This window comes from Poecilia reticulata, linkage group LG6 (assembly GCF_000633615.1).
Source record: "Poecilia reticulata strain Guanapo linkage group LG6, Guppy_female_1.0+MT, whole genome shotgun sequence".
NCBI classification, from domain to species: domain Eukaryota; kingdom Metazoa; phylum Chordata; class Actinopteri; order Cyprinodontiformes; family Poeciliidae; genus Poecilia; species Poecilia reticulata.
In genome coordinates this window covers 2,847,272-2,860,090 of record NC_024336.1, presented here as the reverse complement: position 1 = coordinate 2,860,090, position 12,819 = coordinate 2,847,272, and the positions used below count along the sequence as shown (strand labels likewise).

Here is a 12,819-nt window from a genome sequence, read left to right as displayed (position 1 = left end):
TACTGTACTTTGGTAAATAAGGAAGTTAAGCTCTGTGCTGTATATCTTCATGGGAACAACTCAGCGAATGTGGTTTATGATCAAGCAAAAAAGAAAACACAGTAAAACATAAATTAGACAGAGAGGAAGTAAAGCTAAAGTGAAACAGCTGCCAGCTTTTATTGTTGTTCTGCATGCATGAAGGCAAAAGTAAAAGCCAAGAGCAAAAATCCAAAAATCCTTAAAACAACCCAAAACCAGAGGGAAACGTAGACTTGTCGCAGACGCATAAGTTGAAATGAGCTCAATGATTTCCATTCTGATTATATTTTACAGCTGCATCATAATCCACTTTATCTATGGTTTATTGTTGTGTGTGTTTTTTATTTCCTCTTATTGACTTTGATTATTGAGTTTTATTTTGGATGTTTAAAATGTCTCCCAGTTCTACCGTCAAGTGTTCTTTACAAAATTAAAATTTATTAGTATTTTAGAGAGGGAACTTACATTATTACACCTTTATCATTACGTCAGAAATGGTCTCAAAGCAACAACATGATCATTTATCATAATAATTCCAGGGACGATTTATTGTCCAGCTAAATTTATTGTGACAGACTGAGAAGTGCCTCAACCAGCGTAACTAAGAACAAAACTTTACAAACGGAACAAATCAGAACCTGCAGTGCTTACRTYGTGGAATGTCTGACTTTCAGAGTCAAGATTTTATTTTCAGGTGTGCAGAGAGCAGTGCAGGAAATAAAATCACAAGGCAAGGCAACTGAATCCAGTAATATGTTGTTAAACAACTTCCTGGCAAATACTACAAACACATTCCTARACCCTAGAGACGCACCGATCCACTTTTTTCACTTCTGATTCCTGAGGTTTAGTATGGACCGATACGATCCGATGCAGAAAAACAGCTGAATTGACTTAAAATGTTTCTTTTTTAAAACAAGGACATAAATGTACTGAGGTACAGTACTGTCCATCTTCACAGGACTGGTCAGACATATAAACTGCAACAAACTTTCTTTCAAATACTTCAGAAAGTGCAATTAGGAAATCTAAATATAATGTAAAGTAAATGATAAAACCTGACGTCGCTCAAAGTATAAACCATAGAGTTAGAGAGTATAGATCTTCCCTTATGGATCGGGTGCATTGTCACTGATACATGACCTAGAATTGCTTTCAATACTGGGGTCCATACAGATATTGATATGGGATCGGTTCTACTGAATTCATTCTATCAAGAAATAGTAACTCTGTAGAAGAAAACCAGCAGAACAATGGTGTTCACTTTGAGTTGTGTTCCTCCCACTTAACAACAAAACATGAACCGCCACAACCACAAACACTCCAACCAACCAACCAACCAACACCACAAACTACATCTGAGCTCCTTTCACCTGTTTTGACTCCAACTTTTTGGAGTAAAAAAAACAAAAAAAATCAGGATTTTCTGTTACTCAGAGTTGAATGTGGATCTGAGAAACGCAGCATTTGGTGTTTTTGGCAGTGTGCAAAAAGAACCAATACAGAGTAATGGTACTCAACCCTCACTGCCTGCCTCACACCGTCCGTCTGATGACATTGTGCTGGTCGTCTCTTCACCGTGTCAATTTCTACAAGATAAAATCTGTAACCAACGATAACTGCTGCCCTCAGTTATCGAGCTGTTTTGCTGTAAGCTAACGATTCAGAGCTGCAGAAGATAACACGTTTCCTCATAATGTGTGTGTGTTGCGTTATTTTGAGTGGTTTCCCACACACACTTATGTCACAGCAGCACTGCTTCTGCCACTGGAGGCTAAATAAGTCACAAAACTGATTCGGCAGCATTCCTGTGCAGCTATGTCACCGTAATTAAAGGACCGGAGTGTGTTTAGTGCTCGGTTATCTTCAATGCTCTCCACTTTGTCATGCACTGCTGGTTTCACACATGCAATCTGATGTCTCAACCGGCCCAACTAGGTCACCTAAAAACTCTGGTTTGCTCTGAAAAGCCACMGCCTGCTCATGAATAAAGTGAATGGTGGGCRTGGCAGAGAGGACACGTGTCTCGATAGATGTTTTTCTTCTTAGACCTGAGTTCATCAAACTCTGGTCTTGACTAACAGCTTCCTCTTATTACCGCCAGAGACGATGAGGTGAACAGGAAATGTCAGCTTTACCAAAAAAAAAAAAAAAAGGTGATGTCACTCATTACTCTGCTTAGTCACTTCAGAGTTCTGGTTTTGATTGGTCGTTACCCGTGGTTCTTTTACAAATTTTCAGAATAGCAAAGTTTTTTTTATTTGAAAAAAACAAAACAAAAAAATAATGCTTGTCCAGTCAGGTGAATACATWGGTATATTTATGCCTTTTGGTTTCTAATCTGAAGTTCAAATTAGAAGTTTGCAAAGAATAATTTGGATTTCACCCCAGCCCCCTCAAAATACAACATGGCTGCCATAAAAGGACCAATGTGGGAGGAGGCGGAAGGGAAAGCAGTTCAGCTGCAGTTCAGCTGCACCTTCAAGTTTCTGATGAAGTAAATAGTTAAAACAAGATCATTTTGTCTGTTGATGGCTTTAAACTGTACATCACAGTTTATTCATTTGTTTTCCTCTGAAGTCATAGCTCTCTATGGCTTCAGAACCAGTTCAATTAAAAATGTATCACAAAGGACAACAGAAGATGTAGTTAAAGGAGCAAAATTGAATTGTTGAAGCAATTCTAAAACGACAACATTGGTAAAAAAATAAAATAAAATACACCTTCATTCAGTTTGATAAAARYATAATGTGAAAGTATCTCAAGTTTTACCAGATTCTACAACTGGTTTTGATCTAAGGTTTATTTAACAAAATCAAATCTGGAGTGGAAATGTTTTGTTAGGACAATCCAGGTACGCTTTTTCTGGAAAAGCAGCAGCCAGATGTTGCTAATAAAATATATTTGATTAAATGAACACCAGCAAATGTGACATCAGGGAAAGAAGTCTTGATGGTCTGAAGCAAACAGGTGTGCATTAGAAATCAAATCTTTGCTGTCCATTGATCTAGGGAGAATTATGGAACCATTTCCAAACTGTATGAAGCTCATTTTACAAAAATGATGCAAATTATCCACAGTGGAAAACATCCAAGAGTCGGTACTCTTCAAAGGAGTGAAAAACGGTGGAAACCGTTTTCTACTGGAGATGCTTCCTGGCCAACGCATCACCATCCACAACAACCTTTTGAAGACACTTCGATTATATAAGTTCCCACATTTAATTTTTCTTTGGAATAAATAAGGTATTTTTAATTGAATAAAGTAGAGAGATGATTTACTACACAACACTGTGGCATGTTAGGACAAAACTAGAAATATTTCAGCACAAATACTTTACAGCACTTGTCAAAGATTGGAGGCAGGGGGGGTTGATTTGGGTTTGTTTTGTGGCCACAGAATCTTTGCACCTTGCAGCCATTACCACAGTGTGACTTCTGAAGCATCAGCCAAACTAGATTTAATCAGGACAGTGATGGCCAGCGATGACAGAACGGCTGGAAAAGAGARGAATCAGTGGACCTGAAGTTCAAACCTTATTCTGACGGAGCSGCGGTGCTGGAAAAGAAGTTTATTTCTATTGCACATTTCAGCAACAAGGAAGTTCAGCGTGGTTTACATCATAAAAATACAAATTCATGCGCCTTACAGTCAACAACTGAGAAAATCAGTAACTAAACATTACATGTTGATGAGTGCCATCACCAAAATCAACACACATGAAGAAAGGAAGCAGCACAGGAACAGAGCTCTACATCCAGACCTCAGTGAAGCTTCACTACCATCATCACAGTCGCAACAAACTGATTTAAAGTAATATTTTATTAGGCTGACAATTCTTAAAAAAATGTTTTTTAATTAAGACCTGAATGTACCTCAGAGGAACTTTAGCAGATATCTGTGAGCTGGATTACATGTCATGATGCGGGAGGCAATGTCATGGCGACAAACAGCGAGTTGCACRGACAGAGAGGAATAACTCTGACTTAAACAAGACACTAGAGGACAGGCCAGGCTTTGTGTGGGACACAGCATGAGAATGCACAACAGTCTGGTGTCGAGGTGCAGAACTCCATCTCACATAGTTAGCAGCATGAATGCACAAGGAACACACAGACAGATACAAGCACACACACACGCACACACACAAGCTATCGACTCTCTGTCTCTGTGTTGTTGTAGAAAGGTAACGCAAAGTTCACCCCTGGTTGATGTTACATCTTAACAAGTTGCATAACTTTATTCTCAGGTCTGATTTTACAGCCGTTTGTCATTCAGTATATAAAAGCTTTTRATATTTAAAGTCTTTCAGATAAATATTAAAATTGCGGCGGAGGAGCCAACAAATTTTGGGTAAACCATGTTATGCGTTACTCTAATCTGAGTAAAATTTGTGATCAATACTTCTCAGAGTGATCCTACTTTTATGACAATTTGCAAAAAATGCTGAATGAAAATGRCGTGGTTCAAATTCAAACCCACTAAATCATGTTCATCCATTTAAACTAACAGGCAGTGCAAAGAAGTGATTAATCAGAGAAGYAGCCAAGAGACCCGACATGACGCTGGMGATGAGTTGATGCAACAGAGATTGATCCCACACATCTCTGTTGATACGAACTTAAGATACRTAGGAAAACGTATCTTCCTACGTTTTCTGGAAGATAACGTATTAAAAAATGTATTGCTAAAAGAAACCCAAAGGAAGTAAGCCACAGGAGCCATGTTGTGATGACTTCCTGAAGGCGGCGTTTCAGAAAGAGCAGGAGCTTCTTAAAGAGACACAGGCCCAATTTCAAGGTGTTAAATTACTAAGTCAAATTTCTTTTAAGGCATATTTGATGCAGCATTTTTATAACAACTGAAGGTAACACTGTTACTTGATTGTGCTACAAAATGAAACTACGTGGCTGGCTACACAATACTGCCCCTAATTACAGCTCATGTGWTATCACAAACATCTACMCTCAGACGTTTTCATCTGACATYAAGCTTTCACTATCTAGGATCTTACCAGATCTTACCACATCTGTCCAAACAGCCATTTTCACTTTGCTCGTTTTAGTTTTTTGTMTCCTTTTTGATTTTTGTTTTCTGTTTTTTATTTCTGGTCAGGCTCTGGAGGAGGCAGCAGCAAAAGCAGCAGAGGAAGAGAAAAAACGCCTTTTGACTCACACCGAACTACAGGACCGCTACAGGACGGAGCTTGAGAGAGAAAAAATGGTACGTGATTCAGAAAATTATTCCACCAGAGCAACAGAACAAAAACAACTTTTACTCAACTCTCTCTTTAGCTGCTCTGTATTTGCATGCATCTTGGTATACCCGGCTAAAAAAAAAAAAACGATTGGAAGAAACCTCAATGCTCAAAATAAAAAATAAAAAAATCTACCCCAATAAAGACCTGAAGTGCAGTTCCTAATATATCTTTCTTAACTTTGTTTCTCAGTTAAATGAAGTCATGCTCTTGTTACTGAAATACACATTTGGTAATTGTAGCGACCAGAAGAGGTTTCACCTTGTGCTTGACTTCCTCTGAAAATAACATGAAATGCTGAGMRCCCTTTGTGGCTGTGTGACGGACTTTTGATGAAGATGTTTATCTGCGTATTTCTGCTCAGACAGCCCAATCAGCTATCTTATTGACGTACGTATTTACTTTCAATTATATTTTTATTTCAACCAGAAATCCCCCAAACCTTGTACAAAGTACATTTAAAAGAAATATTAAGTTCAGTGCAACATACATGCCCTTCATAACCTCCTGTCATACTCGTTAGGGATTCACCAATTGCAGTTTTCTAATGATCACCGATCTGTAAAAAGCCAGTTCCAATTTTGGCAGATTTTTTTTTTTTTGCCTGAAAAGTGGCTAAGTATAGCAATAGTTCATTTCCAGACATTTCCTCRATGATTCTTTGTAAATCATAAGTTCTGTCAATTTTAGTTTTGTTTAGTTAGTTAGAATATATTTAATTTAGTTTGCATTAACTTGCATTAACTTTTATATTTGGAATTGTTTTGATTACTTTGATAACTTTTAGACCCTCCCATTATTGTAACAGATTAAGAACACCRGGGGACATAGTGGAGAAGATTTTTTGTTTGTCAAATGTATGCTGTGATGATGGGAGATTTTAATAAAAAAATTTTTTTACCACTTTTTGAATTTGTAGAGTCAGATTAAGTTAACTTTTGTTTACATCTACTGTTGAAGTTTCTATTTCCAGCATCACTAGCTGTGATTCTGTTACAAATATGCGCAAAACTTTGTCATTATTCCACTATTGTTGGAAAAGAAACACAATTTCTCAATTGCAGTGTTTCAATTAAATAAGAAACGCAATTAAAATCACACATGAATAAGTTTGTTCATGCGAAAAATCATTAAAAAAACCATTCTCCATCTACTTCCTTCTGTTTCCTCTACATGGTTTCCAGCGGCGACGTCTAGCTGTTGATCACGTGACTCATGTGATGCAAAAAAAATTTTTCTTTGCAGTTTTGCGAAATAAACCAATTTGAATATGGCCAATAAAACCACGTCATCCTGGCATCAAAACGTTTTTGTCAAAAAGTGAATTATCTTCTAAATTGTTGTGTTTCCATTAAGCAAATTTATTTTCAAACTGTCAAATTGCACAATTGTTTGGTTAGTGGCAGTCCAGATACTGAAGTTATTTAAACTGTAGTTAGTGGAAGCACAGTGACATAAATCTCATAAAAGGAAAGACATGTCTGTGATTCATTCATGCTGCCAGAGAGTGAGAGAGAGCATGACGTTCAGCAGGTACAAATGACTTCCTGGAATCTTCTTAAAAAAATGTCAAATCGTCACAAAAGTCATCCTCATCCATCCTCCGTTGCTTATAGAAACAGGGTTTCATTTCTCGTCTACCAGGTACGGCAGCAGATGGAGGAGCAGGTGGCCCAGAAGTCTTCTGAGCTGGAGCAGTACCTGCAGAGGGTCCAGGAGCTGGAGGACATGTATCATAAGCTGGAGGAGGCTTTGGAGGAGGAGAAGCGGGCCAGGCAGGATGAGGAAACCGTCCGTAAGCTGCAGGCACGGTCAGTCCGAAGGTGGAGGGCAGAGATTACACAATAGAGAGGAAATATCCTCACAGGAAGAATAAACCRCTTCTTTCCTTTTCCACTGTAAAGTTGGGACAAGATATTAATATTACAAGGAAGTTATTAACGTCTAACTCACAAAAGGTCTTCAGAGTTCTGACTGCTTCTCTTTTTTTCACGGGAGTCTCAACGGGTCATTTATTCGTTTTTGCCACAGAGCCGCTGAGTTTCCTCTCTTGTCCTTCCTTCCTCTCTGCTGACATCAGCTTTCCACCGTCCCGTCGGCTGAGCGGCAGAGCGTTTCATTCTGTTCTTAAATTAAGTCAGTGTCTGAAAGACAACAATCTGTCCTTAACTTGCTGCTAAATAGATTTTTCTGTCATTGGTGTAATCAGCTCTACCAGCCTGAGCTTCATCTGAACAGAACCTCAGAACGAGAGCAGGCAGKTTATTKGTGGGGTTGAGCTTTTGTTTGTAGCYACAGTGAAGTGTTGTTACTTATTCAGTGATGGTTAAASTGAGTTAAAGTGTATTTACTTAGAAYAGTTGGTAATATTAATGATTGTTGGAAGTGGGCAGTGATGGGGCAAACTCTCTTCAGAGTCAAAATGAGGTTTCTGTGCTTCCTTTCTGTGTTTGAGGAGCTATAGCTTTGTTTTTGCGAATCAATGACAACGATGTCCAAACTCAGTACGAGAACCTTCTTCTTCTTTTTGTGGTATTTAGTGGCAAACAACTTAACGGTGCATCGCTGCCACCAACTGGTAAGGAGTGTGGATTTAGATTCTAATATCTATACAAAAGTAAAATAAAAACGGTTTAAGAATTTCCAGGTTACTAATTTAAAACTACTTCTGTGAAGGCTGGTGATTAGGCCACAGACGGAAAAGGCACCACACTGCCACCTGCTGACACACAAKGATATCCAACCTCAGGTTGCCACTGATATCTCAGCCTGTAGGAATATTTTCTACTCCATAGACTCATTCCATACACAGATCTACACTAGTGGAGTGATTTTTCACTTTCTTCATCTTTCCTGCATACTGTTAGAATGCTGCTCAAACACTCCCTGCACACATGACCACATTTCCTGGCAGTCCTGGCAAAGATATGTTTGCTTTTAATAAACTCAATGGTGGCACAATTATTTGCATCCCCRATAATCCTCTAAAAAATAATCCAAATGAATCTATTGTTTAACAAATTAATAATCAAGATCTTACTGATTCTCTGGGTGGTTAATGACCAATTTCGGGTCACCATGCTGAAGGMAAAACGGGTCAAATATGAACTTTYCATCCATACTGTGATGTAAACATGACAGAACCTTTATGTCAGAACGAAACAGAGGAACAATACATCCAAACTCTTAGTATTATTTTGAGAAACGTCACCATCTGTCAAATTTTGTTTCATTTTTTGTGTCCAAATTTCAAAATTCATTTGTCACCATCTGACAAATTTGATTTCATTTCCAGGTTACTAATTTTGGTTTGGTTTCAGATTGATTTTCACCTCTTTAAAAGTGTACAGATGTACAGAGGGGGGCGGTTACCCATGTTGCCCGTATCAGAAAGCGCCACTGATTGCGTCGCTCGTCTGTGTGTGGAGCAGGTTGCTGGAAGAGGAGGCTGAGAAGCGAGCCGAGCTGGAGCAGATCCACCTGCGTCAGCAGCGGGCCATCTCTGAGACCGAGGCGGAGAAACAGGAGCTGGAGAAGGAGCGGCTGGCCAAGGAGAGCGCCCTGCAGGCCGCCATGAAACAACTGGACGAGCTGGAGCAGGAGAGGCAAGGAGCRCTGGAGCAATACCAGGTCAGCTACGAAGGTCATGTGACCCAGAAATAATCAGGGCCTTAACATGACTTGTGTTAAATATGACAAATTCTTCAGTTCAGCTTTTCCCTCCTTGTCTMATTTTTGRTCCTCTCAACCTGATTGTGTTTCTAAATCACACCACCTTTAGATTTCATCCTTTTCTGTTTTGTCTTATGTCCAGTAATCTCAAACCAGATGGAAATATTCTCTGGGGKTTTTTTTGTCTCACAAGAACACAGTTTAAAACAGCGGAAATGAAATCTTCTCAATTCATACCYCACCTGTCAAACTCATTYAATTAAAAATGTCGAACCATTTCTCACTACTGCTAAAAATAGTTGTGTATGTATATTTAATAAGGTTTCTAAAGTAACTCTTTGTGTGTGAATCAGACGGTGATGAAAAAGCTGGAAGATGCAACTAACAACACCAAGTCATGGAAGCACAAAGTGGCTCAGCATGAAGGGATGCTGCGGCTCATCCAACCAGGTGACGCGCTCTGCTTCCCCTCTCTGTCCTCCCCAAATAAGAGTCTGAATCTGGTTTTAGAGGAAGAGGCTGCAGGTTTCTTAAGGTTGCAGTTCCATGATTAGGAGCCCAAGCTTGATTTTCTWGATGTTTCTCAGATGTTGACACTATACAGCKGTCTATTGCAGAAGGATTCATACTTGTTAATTCAGTGACATTGTTACACTTGGTTATATTTAGGGGAGTCATGGTCACTGTTTCCATTCATCAGGGCACCAACTCCACATTAACAGCATAAAAGCAAYGGAAAACCTGTTTAGAGTGCAACTAAATAACAAGTTTTATTTTTTTATTTGTTGCACATGACAACCACCTTTTCTTGCCGGCCTGGGCAGCCGCCMTTATTGCTCATTTCAAAAACTGCTTCTGTGGCAGATGCAGGAAAAGAAACGACACAAGGTGGGCATTTCAAAAACCACTTGTTTGTCTYGCTCTCTGTGCAGACTATGCTACACACAAACCCATTGCCATAGCMACCGACTAACAGCTCCACGAATGTATCAGAATTCAACGCCAAAAAACACGCAAACATTTCCCAGAACATTCAGTCCATCAGTTTAACGTTTTCAGGCTTGATGTTTATTTTGTGATTATTAAAAAGTGATCGTCTGAACACAGCCGTGGTTGATTAGCTCATTTAAACACCTCTACTKATGACCTGTTAGAGTGGGGGTGTGGGTCTCTTAATTTTTTTTCAACTGAACCGAAACACAGAATTCTGCAGCACATCTACATGCTAAATGTGATACCCTTGGACCTTGACGTCTAGCAGTCATAGTGCTKACGATTAGTAGCAAAACACTGAGTCCCTTTTGCTTTTATATATCACGCACACATTTAATATTTAGCGTGCTGTGTTGACACCTTAGCAGCTAAAACCAATGGTAGCCATTGCTGGCCAGCAGTTTTTTGCCCTCCAGCAGGGGGCAACGTGTCTGTAGCTAATCTTACAAATAGTGCTGCGATTTTCTGTTGYACGTTTCTGTTGTGAAACAAGTCTTRAATTTAATTCATAACCGTCTGAAAAAGTATTCATTTCGAGACGGCGAAACCTGCAGGAATTTTGAACGAAGAATGACGTTTTTCTTGTCGTCCACAGGCTCTAAGGGGCCACAGAAGATCACCAACTGGGGCCCGGCAGCCTTCTCTGACGTGGAGCTCAGCCTGCGGGAGAAGCAGTGGCAGGAGATGAAGAACCAAGCCGCTCAGGCTCAGTGAAGCTGCCGTGAGAACTCGGCCTCAAACTGGTCACTAACTCACAAGGCTGGTTAGACGTGTTCAGTAAAACAAACCTGTAGTGACTGAAATCAAACCTGGTGACTGGATTTTCCAACCGGACACAAATACCTGGTTTACTAGCAAACTGAGGCATTTTTAAATTAGGGCATTGATTAACTGATTAGTTTGGTTCCTTTAAATGAATCTTTAGTGTTGTCCAGCAATAGACTAACCAGCCGTACTGTCAGTGTACAACACTAAAAACCAGAGCTGCAGTTTAAACGTGATGCGCCAAGTTTAGCTCGAATCCAGTGAAGAATCCAGACGTCTGTGACAGCGGTGAGGAAACACTGGAACACAGACAGTCACAGGGTCTAGTTAMAGGCTGTAAATACAACAGAGCTGGTATGTTAATGCTGTAGATATGAAGTCATTAATCTGAGACATCGTCACAAAAACACAATACAAAACTGCATCGTCCTGCTCCTCGGTTTCTTCTAGTGATTTATTCTGATCCGTTGTCCTACGCAGAAACAGGACAAGCACACTAATACATTGATATCAATACAACAAGCAGACATTTTTATTATTATTCTTTTTTTTTTCTTTTTCTACAGTGTGCAGTCTCCATTTGTCTGTGCTTCTGGTGCACATGGAGTAGCATAGTCTAAAAATAACAACCTTAGAAAAGATTCTGCCTTTACTTTGAGTCCAAGTGGGGAAATAAATCACACCTGAAGAAAAAAATTATTGCATTAAATCACTGGTGGCGCAATTACTGATGCTCCTGTTTCGGAGAAACTCCCTTTGCATGCAGGACCGAACTTCTTCTAATGCAACGTTTGACCCAAATGGAGCAAACAGACAGAGGGGTGCTGATGTTTTTTTTTCTAGATTTCCCTGAATCGTATCTTAGCCCAGACAGCAGGTGATCATAAGACAATGATGTAAGTATTCTTTGGGATTAATAAAGTTTGTTTGAATTGGGTTGAATGGAATAATATCTAGAAGTCCCTTAAATCTCAACTTCAAAAAATAAAGGATGCATTAAACATCTTTCAGCCACATCCATTTAAAATGAATTCTGAGAGACACTAAAATTGTGCAGCCTCTTGATTTTAATTCCACTTTGTTTTTAGAGCTTTCCTCTCTGATTGTTGTCATCAAAAGGTTGGACATTTGAAACGTTTCTGTGACAAATTGTGCTACTGCAACCAGTAAAATGTGGCTGTGACTGTAAACTCATTTAGGAGCAACGAACAACGAGCTAGTTGATCTGCCCGTCCGCTTCCCGTAACATTGTTAGCTGTTTGTACGATATTTTATCAGTACATATTGTCAAATTGATTGATTTCTGATGTGCAGCTGGTTAAAGGAGGATGTTGGTTTATCTCATCCAATGAGGGAACCGATTATCTGCTCGTACTTAWCGCACTACTTTTAACCTGATTCTCAAGCTAACAAAAGGCTTGTAGTTCAAGCTGTTAAAAGTAAGTTTTGTACCTTTTGTGTCAAAACGTTCAGGAGCTAAATCTGTCCAACGCCCTGGACTCTGGGGCCGTTTTAAAATGAAGAGGAGACATTTTGTCATTTTAGCCAGCGTCCACTGCAAACAGGACTTCTAACTGTTGGACGTCTCTGCTGCACTCATAATGCCCTGATTAACTCCTGTGATTGTTGTTGTTGTTTTTTGATATATGCATTTGTAAAAACCTGGAGACTGAGCTGTGTAATAAAAACGATTTCTAATTATGCTCTGATTGAATTGTGGAATCAAATTTTTCTCTTCATCTCAACATTGTTTCCATTGAACAGCAGGTTTTATTATAGACTTTCCTTCAGCTGCGGCCTGTTATTAAGAGAGCTGCCAACAGGGGGCGCCAAGGTCAATAATAAATATAGCCAACACAACAATCAGTTCTGTTACTCTACTGTTAATAAAAGATAAATCCTTCATTTGTTGTACACGACTAATTTTGCACTAAATACACAACAGGCAAAACTGGTAATAATGAATGAAATGATATGGAATTGTTTTTCTTTGTATTTTTAATACTACAGTTAGTATTGGGACAAGCCAACACTAAATATAGATATAGAATTTGAAAGAACAGTTTCTGATCACATGTAAAAAGAGTAATGACTATAACTGACATCTGATT

At 39.2% G+C, this 12,819-nt stretch overlaps 1 protein-coding gene across 1 annotated transcript in view; it reads left to right on the top strand.

Annotated features, from left to right (window-relative positions):
- The window catches only part of swap70b (switching B cell complex subunit SWAP70b), a 34,400-nt gene extending 21,789 nt beyond the window's left edge, over positions 1 to 12,611 (top strand). Inside the window, exons 7-11 of the mRNA XM_017305143.1 lie at positions 4,955 to 5,244; positions 6,923 to 7,089; positions 8,710 to 8,908; positions 9,304 to 9,400; positions 10,539 to 12,611. Of these exons, the coding sequence (XP_017160632.1) occupies positions 4,955 to 5,244; positions 6,923 to 7,089; positions 8,710 to 8,908; positions 9,304 to 9,400; positions 10,539 to 10,657 (872 nt within the window). The 3' untranslated portion in view covers positions 10,658 to 12,611. The remainder of the gene's footprint in view (positions 1 to 4,954; positions 5,245 to 6,922; positions 7,090 to 8,709; positions 8,909 to 9,303; positions 9,401 to 10,538) is intronic.
- The last annotated feature ends 208 nt before the right edge of the window (positions 12,612 to 12,819 follow it).